At 44.1% G+C, this 19,420-nt stretch overlaps 1 protein-coding gene across 1 annotated transcript in view; it reads right to left on the reverse strand.

Annotated features, from left to right (window-relative positions):
* rras2 (RAS related 2) overlaps positions 1–19,420 on the reverse strand; it is a 38,027-nt gene that overhangs the window by 6,811 nt on the left and 11,796 nt on the right. Inside the window, exons 2-4 of the mRNA XM_079496537.1 lie at positions 4,974–5,061; positions 4,047–4,149; positions 18–126 (exon numbers count right to left, since the gene is read on the reverse strand). Coding sequence (XP_079352663.1) covers positions 18–126; positions 4,047–4,149; positions 4,974–5,061 — 300 coding nt within the window. The remainder of the gene's footprint in view (positions 1–17; positions 127–4,046; positions 4,150–4,973; positions 5,062–19,420) is intronic.

Genomic DNA, 19,420 nt, shown 5'->3' on the forward strand with positions numbered 1-19,420 from the left:
CAGACATACAAACTTACTTGTCTCTGCTGCTCAAGATCTGCTTTGTTCCCTACGAGGATCATGGGGAATTCATCTCGGTCCTTGACTCGGAGAATTTGTCTTTGGAATTTGTAGATTTCCTCAAAGCTGTTGAACACAACATTCAATAAAAATAATTTGGCTAATGCACTTTACACAAAGGGATGACACTGTGTTTATACGCACACTGAATATGCATACATGTGCGCGGTGCGCCCCACACACACACACACACACACACACACACACACACACACACACACACACACACACACACACACACACACACAGCATTCTCCGGCATGTGCATCTATGCAGAGATGAAATTGGTGCCTCTGAACTTCAGGATCTCAGTCAAACCTCCTAGGAATGTAAGCTCTTCACCACATAACACCCATCAACCCCCCCACCACACACACACACACACACACACACACACTCTCTCTCCCCTGGCACCCAGCAGATGAGGTCAATGCTTCTGTGAATCAAGCTAAGAGGGTTAAACAAGAGAGCAAAGAGGGAGAAGCCAGACATCTTCTATGGTGCTCCGTGCAGCATTGCAGAAACACTTGTCTGAGAGCTCTGACACTTTCCCTTGCCCTACAGGCTGTTTCTCTAATTCAGTGTTTCTCAAAGTGGGGGTCTTCTGTGGTCCTTGAGGGGGTTCCAGGGGGTCCTCAGCTCAATGTGGGGTCCCCTGGGGTCCTTCATGGAGTTCCAGGGGCTCCTCAGCAAAATGAGGAACAGAGGGTTAGTCCAAAGAGAGAATGTATAAGAATGACTATTTCGCTCATAGGTTTCACTCTCTCTACCGTTATCTCCCCACCTACAGTGTTTGCAGTCAGTTTGCAGAATTCTGTTCTAAATCTAATCAGACAAACATTTTCTCACAAAAGTATTTTCTAATGTCTGCACTCTGCGGCCTAGCTAGTACGTACGTACGCATCAATCCTGCATGGAAATGTTTGAGGACCGCTGCACTGTGTCACAAACGTCATGTTGTGCACCACCGGAACCAAACGGCACGCAGACAGCACATAAAAGTGTCACCCAGGAGACAAAGAAGCACAAAGTCAAACCACTAAAGCCCAGGACAGCATTCCAGCCAGTGTCCCACAGACAGCTCAGCTCAGTGAGCACACAGTCAATCTGGAAAGACTTGACTAATAGAAATGGAGGAAGGAAAGACTGTTTACAACATAAACACAAGGAGGGGGCTGTAGAGTACGGGTGGGGGACTAACAGCTCACTGCACTGCTGAGCGCACAGCACAGCACAGCACAGCACAGCCGCGCGCACACACACACACACACACACACACACACACACACACACACACACACACACACACACACACACACACACACACACACACACACACACACACACACACACACACACACACACACACACACACACACACACACACACACACACACACACACACACACACACACACACAAAAGAACAGACTACTACATATCAGTACAATATTACACAGAACATAGGAAATAATCACACCCTCTATAAACTGTTTTTTATGTATCACATGTTTTTATTATTATAATTATTTGTTAAAATGTTTATTCACCTATAATGACATGCCCAAAATATGGATTACTGTGATTAAGGCTTGGGGACCTATCTTGCCCGTTGCCCTCAGCAATGTCACAACTCACAACACTGGGGAAGACCTGTGCAGTTGAAACGTGTCCGTTGTTCTGTCTGTGGAGTAAGTAAGTAAGTAGCCTTGCCGAGCCATGAGGCCCATAGGGCAAGTACACCCCCTGGACATGACACTAGTATGTCGCAGGGACTTACCCCCAATCCAACCCTTGATGCGGAGTGTCAAGCAGGGAGGTAATGGGTCCCATTTTACAGTCTTTGGTATGACCCGGCCAGGGATTGAACCCCGACCTCCCAGTCTCAGGGCGGACACTCTAACCACAAGGCCACTGAGCTGTGGACAGGGAACTAAATTACGGTATGTGAAAGGGACATTTATTGTGTGCTGGCTATTTTCTCACTCACACGTTACAGATAAACAAGCCGAAAGTTGCTTATAATAAACAGACTTGGCAACACTGGTGGCCGCCTCAGGGTACAACAACTACACTGTCACATCAAGAAACGCCTAGAGCAGGCTTCTCTTCTGGGGTTATAAACAGCTGGTGGATGGAAATGACGCTTGCACGTGGCTGCAACTTGACGCGTCTGCAATCACACCCGTGTGAAGTGAGTGGTGCAACTCCATGTGGGGGTCCCCGGAAGTTACAGGCCCACTGGAACGCGCCCAGGGTGCCGGCCCGGTTCCGGCAGGCTGCCTCACGTCTGAAACGGTCAAGAAATGACAGAGTTTCCGCAAGGGGGTCCCCGGAACATCCAGACCCCCAGGAGGTCCAGGGGTCCCAGGCCCAGGGGGGCGGCCCGGTTCCGGCGAGCCGCCCCGTGTCCGAAATGGTTGAGAAATGACAGAGTTACCGTGTGGGGGTCCCCAGGGGGTCCCTCTACTCTACTGCACTGTACTGTACTGTCACACCTGAAATCATCATATATACAGTTAATGTGTGTTTGTGTGTGTGTGTGTGTGTGTGTGTGTGTGTGTTAGGCTGTGTTAGGCTGCGCAACAGTGGCACTTGGTGGTGAAAACCAACCAAACGCTATTTTCGTGCTCGGACACAGGGACCCAGCCAGGGACACACATAGCTGTCTATAGGAGTGGTTGCACCACTCGAAAAACGGAAACGCTTTGCCGACGCTGCAAGTTGAAGTTTCCATCCACCAGCTGTTTAAAAACCAGGAAGAGACGCCTGGACTAGGCGCTTTCTTGACACTTCTTTGCGCGTATACAGTTGGAGGCCATTGATATTGTCCTTTCCTTTTTGCTGAGGTTTGCGTGATCTGCGCAAAAGGACAGTTAACCCATTTTGGGCGGGAACCCCTTTTGGTGTTTTAAACATGTTATAATTTAGCTATTGAAAAATAGCAGATCTACAAGCTCATAGCGCGCCACCGAGTGGCGCGCTACGAGCTTGTAGGTCTGCTATTTTTGAAAAATCGTGAAAATATTTATTTCAGAAAACTGGAGGATTTAGAAGGATTTTTTAAAATTTTGAGGTCAGGCCTAAATGGGTCAAATGATAAGGGACAATATCGGTGGCACCCAACTGTATGTGCCCAGGCTCTAACAATGGAACCAACTAATCAGGGGGTTGGCAAACAGTTCACCTCAGGTTTCAACCCACTGAAACGTTTCTACACTGACTATATCATCTTTCAATTGAAGTTCCCATAGATATAATAGAGCCATAACAGGAAACAAATACAATCTTGTAGAACTAAACATTCTATATTATCGTTGCTGTCGCACGGGAAACTCTTATCTTCAGATTTTAACTTGTTTTTTGTAAATGAATGGCCTACTTGATCATATTACAGTGTCGGAGTAGCAGATCTACAAGCTTGAAATGCAGCTTTTGATCTCCTAGTTTAGCTACTTTTGAATTTGAATCCTGAAAAGTAACATTTGTGGACATACGTATGAGGTTTCCATCTGACAGAGACGATATTTGAAGTAAATACACCCGGATGTATGGTTTGAACCAGTGTTTCTAAAATGGGGATAAGTACGCCCCAGGGGGTACTTTCTCACTTTCTCTCGTGTACTACAGAGGGCACTTGAGAGAAAGTGGAACAACATTATGTCATGTGAATCTACCAATTTTAAACAAAAAATTGCCCAGTGTGGAAAGGTGTTACTGAATGGAAAGATTTAATTTGAACACATTGACATAAAACTGGACTTTTTAAGTTTTGATGTCAGTATTTTACAAGCAAAAATGCTGTAGACAGTGGTACTTGGATTCATGAATTAAGGAAAATTGAGTACTAAAGCAAAAAAAAAAAAGATTGTCTTGAAATCTTGAAAGTGTAATAGAAAACGAACTGATTTAGAAGGCAGTTGTACTAGAATGGTCATCAGGTCTTAACAGTGGGAAAAAAGGCCAGATGGAGAAAGTGTCACTCACCTTCCTCTGTCAGTGACTGAAAAGACAAGCAGGAAGCCCTCCCCTGTCCTCATGTATTGTTCTCTCATGGCTCCAAACTCTTCCTGTCCAGCCGTGTCCAGTACTACACACACACACACACACACACACACACACACACACACACACAGTTAGTTAACATGTACCGATTATGTCTTCATTTCTTTTTACAATATCATCACATACAGTACATGAGTGATGGCACACAGACATGCATTTTAGCATATGTTCCTATGCACTTAAACTTAACTTAAACTTTCACAAGTGAAAAGTGTGCGTGAAATTATTCTTTGTATAAGAAGGCAACGTTTCGCATTTTCAAGAAAAACAACATGGGTAGACAATAGAGAAAGAAACAAGGGAAACGACATGGGTAGACAATAGAGAAAGAAACAAGTGAAACGACATGGGTAGACAATAGAGAAAGAAACAAGGAAAAGCGACATGGGTAGACAATAGAGAAAGAAACAAGTGAAACGACATGGGTAGACAATAGAGAAAGAAACAAGGGAAACGACATGCGTAGACAATAGAGAAAGAAACAAGGGAAACGACATGCGTAGACAATAGAGAAAGAAACAAGGGAAACGACATGGGTAGACAATAGAGAAAGAAACAAGGGAAACGACATGCGTAGACAATAGAGAAAGAAACAAGGGAAACAAAACGACATGGGTAGACAATAGAGAAAGAAACAAGAGAAACAAAGTCAAATTACAAGACACAATGTCAAGAGTATGCTTCGTGTGCAGTAGAAAACATTTTGCAGCTAGAACTCAGTCAGTAAAGAAAGAAGCATTTATAGTTTGTGTAGAACAGTGGTTCTCAACCATTTCAGCACACACACACACACACACACACACACACACACACACACACACACACACACCAGAGTCCAGGTGAACTTACTGTCGAGCCTGGCTGCCCTCTCATCGATCACACACTGCTTGGTGTACGAGTCTTCAATCGTGGGATCGTAGTCGGTGACAAAGTACGACTGGAGGTGACAAAAACAAATGCACATAACGTGACTCAAAGAGACAACTAACTGTGACATAGATTAACACTTAACCGGAGTGTCACAGGGGTCTACTTTAACTAGGCCCTCTCCATTTCCCCTTCCCTACACCAAATCTCCTTGCTGAAAAAGCTGATCCACAGGCCACAACAACCTTGTAGTTTTGGCTATTTTCTATAACTAAAAAACATTGCATGGATGCACCTGGTACGTATCCTCAGTGATGTATCCTGAGGTCAACGGGGTTTCGGGTCTCTCAACATCATACCCCTCACTCAGGCGACCCAGCCGGGAGTGATCAAGTCCCGACTTACGTCCCAGTAGCTACCCTCAATCAGTCCCACTAGGGAAAAACCAGGGGCACACAATCCGTTGGAACTACTCCAGAACTACTCTGCCAGGGCTGGGAGGTACACTTCTGGCACATGAAACATGCTTAGGGTTAATATACTATAATATTATATCAACCACTTCCTACGTATTTGCAGATAATGCACAGGGCCTTATTACCCCCTTCTAGCTCACTAGACTGAGGAAAAACAGATAAATATGCCCCAACAATTATTTTGCATGCTGTCACTGATTTACATTCACATACCAAACACATGCTAAAGAGACAGTACATTAGCACATTAGCATCAACAGTTACACGAATTAGCCTACATCTAAAGCCTGAACATTCCGTTGAGACTTGCATTCTGGCCCAAAATGGTCTCCCAGTAACCAAAACTGGAAGGGTGGGGCCAGGGAGTTGGAAAGAGGAGGAGTCATGCATTTTTCACATTTTTCACATGTTTTGTAGTCCTCTCTCTCCCCAGAGACTAGTTAAGTGGTGACAGCTGAGCTGAGTGTTCAAACCAACACCCTAAAACACAGACCTTCTAAGAAAATAACAAAAGGTCTCCGTCTCCTGAACAACGGAATTAGGCTACAACAGTAATATTACAGTAGCATGGTGCTGTTATGTAAAGTAGCAAATATGCCCATATTCTATTCCAATAACTCCATTCTTTCTAACTTGGTATATGTGATATATTCCTTTTTTAGTAAATAGAGCGTGAGTTGTGATGTTACTTGTGACTGGGAGAAGGCAGGCGGTTGATGCAGATAAAACTACAAGGCAGTCAAATCACTTCGCTGAACCATGACGTGTGCACATTTTCAATTTCTGCATTCGCATTTTCTTATCTTTCCATTATACCACGCTATGCTACCTTTCTGTTGTGGTGTATGCCTTAGTCACATGCACACGCGTACGCACTCTCTCCTCAGTGCTGTGTCACATTCACTCACTACTGCTCAATAATTAATCAGTACTACGCTAACAGTAACAGCGTGTGTGTGTGTGTGTGTGTGTGTGTGTGTGCATCCTGGAATGCACTTTACTGCACTGCACTGCCCTGCGTGTCACTGCAGAGCAGACACTCAGACCGAGGAGAGAGATGGAAGAACCAACTTATCACATGACCTCATAGCTCCACCGCAACCTCCTATTCCAATTCTGTCAACTAATACTCCCTCTCTGTGTGCATCCTTCCATCGGGCTAGCAGCAACCATACACACAGTACAATCCTCAGTGTTAACGAAACCCCCGAGAGAGTACAAATGGAACCAAATGGACCTGTATTTGTACTCTCTCTGGGGTTAGTTTCTGGGTTTGTTTTTTACAGCGTACGCGCTACTATTCCGCTAAGAGCTGCTTCCTGTGATGGATGAGGTGCTTTGCAGTGCCAGCAACAGAAGCAGCAGTAACAAGGCCAGACATCACCACTGGGGGCTGCTGGAGTCTGGCCGGTCACATATTACATAATCACCTGATGGTAATTATTTGAGATAATAGCAATTATTTATGCATAGTCATCAGAATAGTTTCCATTCATTCATCTACTGAATGTCATACATTTTTTAAAGATCCAAAATAGTGGAAAGATGTTCACAACCCGCTACGATGCAGAGTGATGTGATGCTGTAGATAACCATTTCCAATATTTTAAATGATATTCAATGTATTGCATTATTAAATATGGCCTGTTTTGGCTGCAGTGCACATTTTATATTTGATTCTATTTTTTTGTGTACAAAGCCTAAAAAGATGAAGTTCGGATGTTCAATGATGACAAAAAACACAATTAAATCATTAAATCGCAATTAATTTGTATGACAATGAATGGTCATGTAAAATGTCACGATGGTGCCAGCCCCAGGCCACAGTGAGAGGGGCAAGGAGAGTGGGGGCTGGGAGGAGGGCGTGTTCTGCTGGGCACGTTATGATGACTCAGGGGGACCAAGTCGACAGGAATTGTGTGACATAAGCCAGCCTTGAGTTGGATGATGTCATGTGTGGTGGTCACCCTCTGACTCATGAAGTTTACCAGCCATAATGGAAATACATCCATCACTGCCATTATACTTAACAGGTGCATCCGACTGTGAAGGATACAACGTTAGACCTCGTTTGCTCCTTATCAGGGCTGCGAATAATAAAGGAGCGTTTATTTAATATATTTGTATATATATATATATAACCCATTTAGGCCCGACGTCAACATTTAAAAAAAAAGTCTTCTGAAAGAAGATATTCAAAGATTTGCGCTGCATTGTCACGATTTTTCAAAAATAGCAGACCTACAAGCTCGTAGCGCGCCACTCGGTGGCACGCTATGAGCTTGTAGATCTGCTATTTTTCAATAGCTAAAGTATAACATAATGCTTAGTTAAAACACCAAAAGGGGTTCCCGCCCAAAATGGGATAATGTTGATTCATATATATGAATGAATCAGCGTGAACTAAATTGTACAGTATCTTCTTTGGGTCGTTCAGAAGTGTCCCTCAGAACTGTTGTGTGTTGGACTTTGATGTGTGCGTGCTTCTTTGTGCCATGCTGTCCCTAGAGGCACCACGTGGTCACTACAGTGAGTGCGATCTGGGCTGTGGCTGTGCAGGGCTGACTGGCCAGAGGTCAGAGTCACCGTGTCCTTCCTCTGACACCACCAGTGCACAGTAACCCCAAATATGTCAAAACTCATAACCAACTTCAGCTTGCTCATGTATGTATGTTTTTCTAAGGGTTTGATGAGGTCAGATCAACATATGGAATGAATTCTGTATTGGCCATATATGGATCGTGTCACGAGGCGTGACAGACACGAGATGCAGGTTTTTAAGTGGTGCAACCACTTCATTAAAGGAGCTATGTGTGTCTGTCCCTGGCTGGGTCTGTCCGAGCACAAAAATAGTGTTTGGTTTGTTTTCACAACCAAGTGTCACTGTTCCGCAGCCACACACACAGACGGACGCGGGGTGGCTCGCCGGAACCGGGCCGGCACCCTGGGCGCGTTCCTGTGGGTCTGGAAGTTCCGGGGACTCCCTGGGGACCGCCACACAGAGTTTCACCACTTACTTCACACGGGTGTGATTTTTCATAGTAAATAACACTGGAGATTATATGGTTGCACTGCTGGGGGGGATACACCATCCATGCCTTCCATAGAGCTCCACTCTGCATGGCCGCGCTCAGCCTTATACAACCAGCTTTGCAGGAAGGAAACTCCACCTCTGCAGCAGGGCAGCTGGCCCAGTCGAGCCCTGGATGGGGGGGCTTGGGTGGGGTGGGGTGATGTCAGAGGATATGTTCCCCATCCCCACCTACCCACTGAAGTCCAAACACTGTCACTCAGTCCCCCCCTCAGCATTCCAACAGAACCAATTCAATGGGCTTTATTGGCATGAGAAAACATACGTTTACATTGCCTGCCTGCCTGCCTGCCTGCCTGCCTGCCTGCCTGCCTGCCTGCCTGCCTGCCTGCCCCCCACACACACACACACACACACACACACACACACACACACACACACACACACACACACACACACACACACACACACACACACACACACACACACACACACACACACACACACACACACACACACACACACACACACACACACACACACACACACACACACACACACACACACACACACACACACACACACACACACACACACACACACACACACACACACACACACACACACACAAAACATTAGAGTCCTGTTCACCATGAAAAGAGGGTTAGTGGATGATTCTCAGCTGCAGTGCGTCTCTCTGTGCTCTGTGTGTGTGTGTGTGTGTGTGTGTGTGTGTGTGTGTGTGTGTGTGTGTGTGTGTGTGTGTGTGTGTGTGTGTGTGTGTGTGAGAACTGGCGGGCCATCTCTTGGGCATCCAAAACAAGGACTCTTGTTTAGGTTTATTCATCATTTCAAAAGGTGTAGCAGTACTAGTCTCCTTCACACAGGGCACCAAAGAGCAGATCTAGACAAAGATGTTGCTGAATGAAGCTGTGGGTTATTCCATTTCATGGTCCTACCATTTAGGGTTAGTGTAAATGTACTGCCGCATGTTGTACATTATCTACAAACAAAACCTGAACCAAGCTTAGTATTTGTTCAACTTCCTAGCTGGGCAAACTTCAAATCAGTATGACTATTATCTCTAACTTCTGCTTCGATTACGATCAATGAACAATTATTTAAAAATGTATAGCGAATATAGCTGATCTGCTAGTTTCAAATGTTCTGTATGCCACCATAGTTCAACAAAAGCTAATACAAGATTTTGTAGTTAATCTGTAGCCTGGAAACCAGACCGACCTGCTGTGTTCAGCCGTTTTCTTTTGTTTGTTTAGTTTTTTCCTTTCACTACAAAAAAGAAAGAAGAAAAACACTGAAGGGAGAAAGTCAGTCTGGCTGGATTTCAGGCTAGTTAATCAGATTAATTTGGTAGATTTACCAGAGATTTTTGTGTTGATTCTGTAATAGCGTTTCTGTTGGGCAGGCAGAAACCTCCATTCTAACTTGTGGGGCTTTTTCATAAAGTAACGACCTACTTGCAGTGTCACACAAAATAATCAAAAGTAGCAGATCTGCAAGCTCGAAACGCGGCACAAAGCGGCACGTTTTGAGTTTGTAGATCTGCAAATTTTGCTACTTTTGAATTTGAATCGTGAAAAGTAACAGTTTGTTGGACATATGAGGTTTCCACCCGACAGAGACGATATATAATAAATAATAACAAAAGATAAGTGCTTCTTCTTGGTTATTCGATTACCCTACACAAGCTAGATTAAAGGGGAAAACCACCCATAAAAAAGTCCCCCTATTCTGTGTTTCCTAGAACTGTAATTATGAAAGAAATTTTTTTCAGACCTCTAGTTCTAGGAAACACAGAATGGGGGGACCTTTTTATTATTTCCACACAACAGCTAAGGTATATTAATGACATCGTAAAATGTTGAAAATGGGTGGTTTTCCCCTTTAAGTCCTTATTGGTTCTAGATATGGGCTTTGATATATTTTCCAGTCAACTGCACAGCCACACTTCCTAGATAAGTAGTAGACTAGTACACATACATAACCTACTTCTCATAATTGACGCACAATGCAACAGACACTTGTCTCTGTGTTGGCTGGCAGTCTCATCTCAACTAAAAGGAAAACAAGGATGGGTGTGATGTGTGTAGGCGTGCTGCGTGCAATAAACGGCATGCTCGCCTCGCACCATGCACCCACTTCCTCCACACACACAAGCAGATTTACGCAACACTATATATAGATCCTTTTCTATCTCAGCCTCTTGTCCCACTTGTTTGGTTAAAGCAGCCACTTTAAAATGTGAACTGATGAAAGAGCAGATAAACAGACCCATACACAGATTTAGCTGTAGGTGTGCAACAGTTAAAGGTCCTGCAGACTGGTGCATTTTTCTGATTTTTCGCAGTGTTTTTCCCGCCATTTTTACGAAAAAATGCCAAAACGCATCCAGTCTGTAATGTAACTAATCATTTATTTTATTTTATTGATAATTAATAATTTTAGAGAATACAAGATTAATCCATCCATATTTTGGGCATATCATTATAGGCAAAAAAGCTAAAGGAATAAAGAGGGGAAAAGGGGAAAATAAATAGCTGACCTATACAAGCTCACATCAACCAGCTAAGTGGCCTTGTGGTTAGAGTGTCCGCCCTGGGACTGGGAGGTTAGAGTGTCCGCCCTGGGACTGGGAGGTCGGGGTTCAATTTGCGATTGATGCACGACACAGTTGTGCCATCAAGTATAAAACATCAAGAACATCAAGTAATAGAGCGTATGCGCATGGCATGCATAAAGTGAGTGGCAAAGTGAGTTTAACGTTGTTTAACATTGTTTAATGCAAACCAGACAGGACTTTTCTGTTTGGATAGAGTATTTTTTGCACTCAGTAGGCATTCCCGCACAACTTCTGGGTATGATTATGATGTCACGTGCATACCCTCTATGGATTTGTTGATACATACAAAAAAGTGCTTCTCAATTATCCAATTAATTGAAATAGTAATTGATAGAATAATCGCTTTTAAGAATAATCGCTTTTAAGAAAATGATCGACTTTGCAGCCCTATTTAGATACACCACAAACAGGTTTTTGCTAGAAAAAAGAAACCAAGCAATTGATTAAGAAATGCCTTAATTACAAAATGTCCTTAATTACAAAATGTAGATTAAACACTTGGATGTAATTATTGTAGAAAGAATTTGCCAACAGCTGTAGCTACATCTCCTCCACCTCTTTTTCCTCATAAGCTTTGGCCAATCCCTGTCTCTGCTCCTAGTTCTGCTGACATAGCAATACAGAGCCCTGGCTGGAACCCACATGTAAGCACCAAGAAGTCAGATAGAAGGTAGGCCTTGGCGATATGACTTCAAATCAATATCACCATCATTTCAAACTTTTGCCTCGATTGCGATTGATGAACGGTTAGCAGATCTCACAAGCTCACAACGCATCACAATGCATTGCGTTGTGAGCTTCTACATTGTCTATTTGGTATGCTACAATTTAGGCATTTAGCTCTTAATCCAGAGCGATTTACAGTAACCAAGAACAAAAACATGGTAATACATCATATACATAAAAATCACACCTGTGTGAAGTGAGCGGTGCAACTATAGTGTGTGGGGGTCCCCGGGGCAACATCCAGACCCCCAGGAACGCGCCCAGGGGGCTGGCCCGGTTCCGGCGAGCTTTCCCGTGTCCGAAACGGCCGATAAATTACACAGTTACCGCGCCGGGATCCCCGGAACATGGTCAGGTGGCCGGTGAGCCTTCCCACGTCCGAAACTGTCGAGAAATGAGTTATCGTGTTGCTTGCGGGCAGACAGACAGACATAGGGACACACATAGCTGCGTAATGGAGCGGAGGCACAGCTCAAAAAAAAGTCATCATGAATCATACGTAAGCTAAGAACCTAACAGTGGAATATCTAATAATGAAACTATGTGTATAAAATAAATACTATAGACTAGAGTGCTATGTCTACATAAAATGCTTACATAAGTAAGCATTTTACATAAGTTACATAACTCGTAAGGTCGAGGCTAGGGCAAGTGCTACGGGCTAAGATGTAGCTGTAGCTGAATAGGTGGGTTTTCAGACTACGGCGGAAGATTGGGAGTGAGTCTGCACTTCTGATTGCAATGGGAAGTGCATTCCATAGTTTTGGAGCCAGAAGGGAGAAGAGTTTGGGACGTGTGGAGCATTGTCCCGGTGTTTTTAGTGAAGGTACTTCCAGCATTGGGTTCCCTGCGTTGGCTGATCTGAGCCGGCAGGAGGGTTAGTAGGGTTCGATCAGATTGCAAGATATGGATTAAGTTTGATTGCCAGCATCAGAGTTGTGTACTCGCAGCGACCAGGAGCCAATGGAGGGAGCGGAGAAGGGGGAGAGATTTTTGGCTGGTTGAAGACCAAGTGAGCTGCAGCATTTTGGATCAATTGGAGAGGCTTAAGTGCGCATGCTGGTAGGCCAGTGAGGAGAGAGTTACAATAGTCAAGTTTTGATATGACTGATGTCTTTATATTAAAGGAGCTGGGCTGACTCCTGGGTGAGGAAGGGTCAAATTCGTCGAAGATTATAGAGTGTAAACCTACAGGATCGAGTGACCACTGTAATGTCTGCTTTGAATGAGAGCTGACTGTCCAGGACAACACCAAGGTTCTTGGCTGTTGGAACCGAAGTTACCAAGGCGTTGTCTATGGAAATGCTAGCATTGTATAATAAAGTATTGGTTATATGATTAATCAGGCTAATTGATTTAGTCGATTATAAAGATACAGGCATCCTACAGGGTGACACCCAGGCCACCTTCTTGTTTAATGTAGCAATGGGCCATGCGCTGAGACTCACAATCAGTGGCAGGGAGACACTGGGGTACACACTGGTCCAGAGGAAGACTAGGCACAGAGTACATCCCATCACAACTATACAGATGATACCTATACAGGTAGTCTTAGCCAAAGCAGAGAAAGGAAGAGAACTACAACTGGCAGTAGAAATGAAGTGCAGGAAGATCAGCCTCAAGCTCAATGCCAAGAAAACAAAAGTAATGCCATTTAACACGGAAGGACAAAACCATTGCTACAGCCAATGTGATGGTGCTGGAGGTAGTCGAGGAATTCAAATATCTGAGTGCTTAGACTGCCTCAACGGAACAGGATCTGAAGGTCTGAGGCTGCTTGCCTGGAATGCCTTGCATGGGTTGAAACCTGACATGGGAGATGACCTCAAGAGTTGTCCGTTTGTGGCTACAGTGGAAGTCAGTACTGCTGTATGGGGCCAAGACGTGTACGTTCACAGTAGAGCAGGAAAAGGCCCTGTCTACACAAGAATGCTATGAATGGCACTTGGTGTCACATGGGCTGACTACATCATCAGAAATATGGACCTCTACAGGGGCCTCCCACGGGTCACAGACAAGGTCAGAGAGAGAAGGGTGAGACTGTCTGGGCACTGTGTCAGGGACCCGGAACTGGTGACGAGCAAATTGACACTGTCGGAGCGTACCCAAGGCACAGCTAGGAAGGGAAAGAGGCACACCACCTACGTAGACACACTGCAGTAGGACAGTGGAGCTAACAACACTACAGAGCTCAAGACCCTGATGCTAGACAGCTGGGTGTGGAGGGTAGCGATTCAGGAGTCCCGAGTTGGTGTTGGCTAATCCTCATTATCACATTGCATAAGCTACATGAGCAAGATTAAGTCTTGGTTCTAAATTGGTTCCAAATATCAGATCCGATATATTTTCGCTAATTGCCCAGCCCTAGGGGATACATTGCAGCAGGTGTCATCTGTAAGGTTTGGTAGTTTGGTTAGTGACCCAAAGCAACCATTTTGGGCATGTCAACAAAAGTGCACACTTTATTTCCAAATGAGAATCAGTCATACATTTTAAGCATGCGGATGAGATAGCCTTGTTAATAATGTAGCTCTAAGCTAAATAAAAAAGGCATTGATGGACTAAAATGTCATCATCCTAATAAGAGAATGCACATTAAGAGGATGTGAGCGTGAACTTCAGAGCACACCGTTTTATAGGAGATTTAACAATGCCCGCACACAGCTGAGCTCTATGAGGCACGTGCTTCGACTAAGCAAGCTCCCTAGACGCTGGCACACAACTGGCCTTGATATGTCACACAGCTGCAGCCTTATGAATCATCAGAGCCCAGGAAGGAACTGGGCATTATATTGGAAAGGACACATTTGAATCAACCGTTTGTTAACCCACTTAAGCCATACTTTATACTATGTTGTATGATGGTGTCATGCAACAATATCTGGTCTACACAAGGCAAGCTCACAATGTGTCGCATTGTGACACATTGTGAGCTTGTAGAATTTTCACTATTTTTTAAAATGTCTTTTTTTTTGCCTTTATTAACATGCCCAAAATAGTATGGAGAATAAACCAGTCACTAGACAGATAGCACTTCCTGTAATGTGTAGGCCTACCTTAGAAGACAAAATATGTGTTCGAATTTAGTTTCACCATTTTGTTTCTTTGAGTAAACTTTGATTGGGAGCATATGCGCTCAACTTCCTGTTCCGCAGTCGTGCAGGTTCAACCCCAGGGGCTGGCCGGACCCTCAGCAGCTGTTGGTAATCAGCCATCACCCCGCACAAATGGCCACCTTCAGAGGTTAACGTTAAGCAGATGGATGCGTGCTCATTGTCTGTACATCTCAATCCCCAGTCCCACATTTGTTTCCTATATCCCCCTCTGGAATCCACACCACCAAGACTTGGAGCCAAGAGCCAAATTTCAATTTGCATTGTGGTCTGTGCACATGCTTGTACGTACATAGTAGAAACATAAGTGTGAGGGAGTGAAAAGAGAAGGAGACCAAGAGAAAGAGAGGAGGAGGGAGCGGCACAGACTTCCCGTGGAAACGCCCACTTTTCCCATGAGCTCATGCAAACCCAGAAAGGTCAATTATTCAATACCTAACACACAAAGCGAGCGAGAAAATACAATGTGTCCACCCGCCTTAAAGGTTCACTGGAGAACATTGTCCTCACGCCCAGGGAAGCCGGCAGCATAGTAAATGCTACTGCAGTGCTTTAGTCCAAAACAACAGGACCTCGTTAACCACTTCACAACTGCTGTACAATGTCATTATCACTCTTCACTCACAAGGATTCATTTTTTCACGCCCCCACACGCTTTCCACTGCCAACACCCTAACTGATCAATATCTTATTCCAGGAATCATCCAAGGTCCACCTCATCATATACAAACTACTCATCGGTCTGGGACACACCAGAGTATGGAGTGCCCAGACAGGTAGGCTCAGGGGACACTGAGTGTGTCCTGACACCTCCACTGAGCCTGTACCGGTCTGGATGCTCTGGACGCTGCCTGCAACAAACCACACAAATTAAACCGAGATCCCTGTTCCCTCATTATAAAACGGCTTGGCTATTCAGAGCATTTTCTTTATAATACTTTGGTAAAGCTTTACAGTAGAAAAGAATGTGTTCATTGCCTGAACTGACCCAGCATTCCTGCAGAGTATAAAGCCGTGGATGAATGCCCCACCAACCTGGCCCGCTGCTGGCTCGGTTTACCCCCTGCTCTTTCCTAGCCTCTTTGGCATTAAGTACTTCAATCACCCTGCTAAATATCAGCGTGCACTGGACTCTGACCTCTTTTGAACCCACTCAAAAGCCCACAATCAAAGAGTTGCCATTTAAAGGCCTCTCTCCCTGAGCTCAAAGCAACCATCCAATGTATTGTGCCCGACTCCACAGTGGTCACACAACAAAACTTGTTTTTAATCTCTCTTTTTTTTTTTACATATATATTTAGTTTTCTCATAATCATGTACCTGTGTAAACATTGCAGAGGTTCTGTGACTGGTTATGCAAAAACAGTACACAGAACCTGAGCTGTGTAAACAACCGTTATTGTGTCAGTTAATCATGTGACATCACTAATGTTCCCCCTCCCCGAATTAAGCCTAGCCTAAGCCTGGCCATTGAGGCGTTATTGATGTAGCTTTCTCTGTGTCCCTTCCCTGTTTCGCTGTGAGCGACAGGAAATAAAGACTTATTATTATTATTATTATTATTATTATCATCACAGTCATTCTGTTTGGACATGCTAAGCCCCCCTGACTGCATTCTGCTCTGCTGAATCTTCATCAATGGCTGCTTTGTGGAGGTGGGAGAGATCTAGCTCATGTGACACTCTCTACACCAAGCTACACACAACATCCAGAGGAGGAAACACAGAATAAATACACAGGGAAAAGTGAAGGTGGCAACTGTAAAATAAATCCCAATAGTCATAGTTTGGGGTTGGGAACAGAACAGGGTTTTTTATAGCCTATATAAGCTGTAAATATTGTTCTTCTAAATCTAAAGGATAGGAATCAGCAAGAGAGAGAGAGAGAGAGAGAGAGAGAGAGAGAGAGAGAGAGAGAGAGAGAGAGAGAGCGAGACAGACAGATAGACAGAGAGTGAGAGAAAGAGAGAATCGGAGGGACAGAGAGAAAGAAACAAGAGGGAGAGAGTAGTCCCCTTGCTAGGTGTTGAATTATTGTGATATATTTTATTCTATTATATTTTGATACTTGCTTTGGCAATGTAAACGTATGTTTTCTCATGCCAATAATAGAATTTAATTGATATACCGTACTGACAGTTTTGAGGCTTGCAGAGACAAATAGCAGTACTACTGATATTGTGTTATAATTATGGGAAAACAGTGTTCCCCTTTTGTTCATTTGCACAAAAGCACTTCTGCAAACGGTCACATCAATAAAGTATGACTGTAACTGAGAGCGACTATTGGACTAAGGAAGCTGGAGTCACTCAAACAAAGGAGAGGACATATGGTATACTGTACCACTATACACTATATAGTATACTATATGGTATACTGTACCACTGTCCAAAAATGCATGGTTAGTTGGTACAGTTTAGTGCTGGGCAATTATTCAACAATAAATCAAAACCGATATTAAGAACCATTAACCAACCTATAATCGAATAATTGAGATTTCTGATGAGCAATCTGTTACCTAGCCAAACAGGTGATCCTCACCTGGAGATCTACCCATCAGATGGGAGGTTCACCAGATTTGAAAATAAAGAACTGTGAAAGGATAGCCTACTGTTCGTTCACAAGGAGTATAAGAATAATTAACTGGAAAAAGTGCTCCTCAGAGCACAGGTTATTGTGGCCTCATGGTGGCGCTATAATAGGCCAATGTGAAAAAGGTGCCATGTCTTCTTGGGCCTTTCACGGCAATCGGATGCTGCATTCATGATTTAAGGCATTTTGTTCCAAAAAATGTGCTTCGACCTGCTGGTCGAAACACAGGCCAATGTGGCCAATGTGAAAAGAAATCGCAAGCTGCGTTCATGAGTTGACCAATCCTGAAAACTTTAGAAGCCAATCTTAGCCAATGGGAATTGAATATAGAAAATCCAAATTTTGTTTGGACAAAATCTGTAGGAGTCATATCACAACATGTGTTTTGCAAAAATCTGCCTCATGGTGGCACTATGACGGTGAGTCGTGACATGTTCTGCCCTGGCATCTAGGGAGTGTGTGCACCCAGCGACCAGGCCAACAGTGCCAGAGATTAGCTGTATACACTACGCAGACAGACGGACACATGGATGGACGGACAGACACACAGACAGACGGGGTGCAAAACCTCTCGTCATGCCTTCAGCCTGGCGGAGACAATTAGGCATAAATATAAAGGAAAGTCTCACTCTTGACCAGCTCCATTCAAAAGGGAGACTGTGACCATTTCCACAGCTACAGAACAGTACTTGTACTGTACTGTACTGTACTGTGCTGTACTGTACTGTACTGTACTGTACTGTACTGTACTGTACTGTACTGTACTGTACTGTACAAGCTCTCCTCCTTGGCCTCTGTGTATGTGTCTGTGTGTTAGGCTGCACAACAGTTACACTTGGTGGTGTGTTAGGCTGCATAACAGTGACCCAGGGACACAGCCAGGGACCCAGGGACACACAGCGGTCTATAGGAGTCCACTCAAAAACACTAGAGTCAGTGTACTTTACAATATTAGGCTGTTGCAATTGTTATATTAATTTACACTCTATTCTGTGAGAATACTTAGTTCTACTTCTTACCATACCACCTTTATTTATATAGCACATTTAAATAACAGCGTTGTACCAAAGTGCTTTTCAGTAAAACATTAAAAAAAACACAACTTCATTAAAAAACAACAAACAACATGAAAGAAAACATCTCGTACTATGCTTGGAAATGCCAAAGAATAAAGATAAGTCTTGAGGCGAGATTTAAACACCTGGAGGATGGGGGCTTGTCTTATGTGCAGAGGCAGCTCATTCCAGAGCTTGGGAGCTGCCACTGCAAAAGCCCGGTTCCCTCTGAGCTTCAGCCTGGTTTTAGGCACCACCACGAGAAGCTGGTCAGAGGACCCCAGAAGGGTCCGTGTCGGACTCGGAACATAGGGTTGCAGCAGTTCAGATAAATAAATGGGTGCCAAACCATTTAAATACTTAAAAACAAAGACTTTGAAATCAATCCTGCATCACACAGGAAGCCAGTGGAGGGAGGCTAGTACAGGGCTGATATGGTCTCGCTTACATGTGCCTGTAAGCAACCTAGCAGCGGCGTTCTGGACTAACTGTAAGCAAGAGATGGAGACCTGATTGACGCCAATGTACAGGGCATTACAGTAGTCAAGGAGGGATGTCATAAAAGCATGAATTACAGTTTCAAACACAGAGCGGGATAGACAAGATTTAACCTTTGATAGCTTCCTAAGCTGGAAGAAGCTCTCTCTTACTACCTCATTTATCTGTTTGTCCATCTTTAGGTCAGAGTCGATTTTAAAACGTCATTCTTACCTAATGATGTGATTTGATTTACAATATAAGCACACAGGAATGTTCCTCCCTCTCCTCTGTTACAACTGCTGAATATGTATTTGAT

This window comes from Electrona antarctica, assembly GCF_951216825.1.
Source record: "Electrona antarctica genome assembly, chromosome: 3".
Lineage (NCBI taxonomy): Eukaryota > Metazoa > Chordata > Actinopteri > Myctophiformes > Myctophidae > Electrona > Electrona antarctica.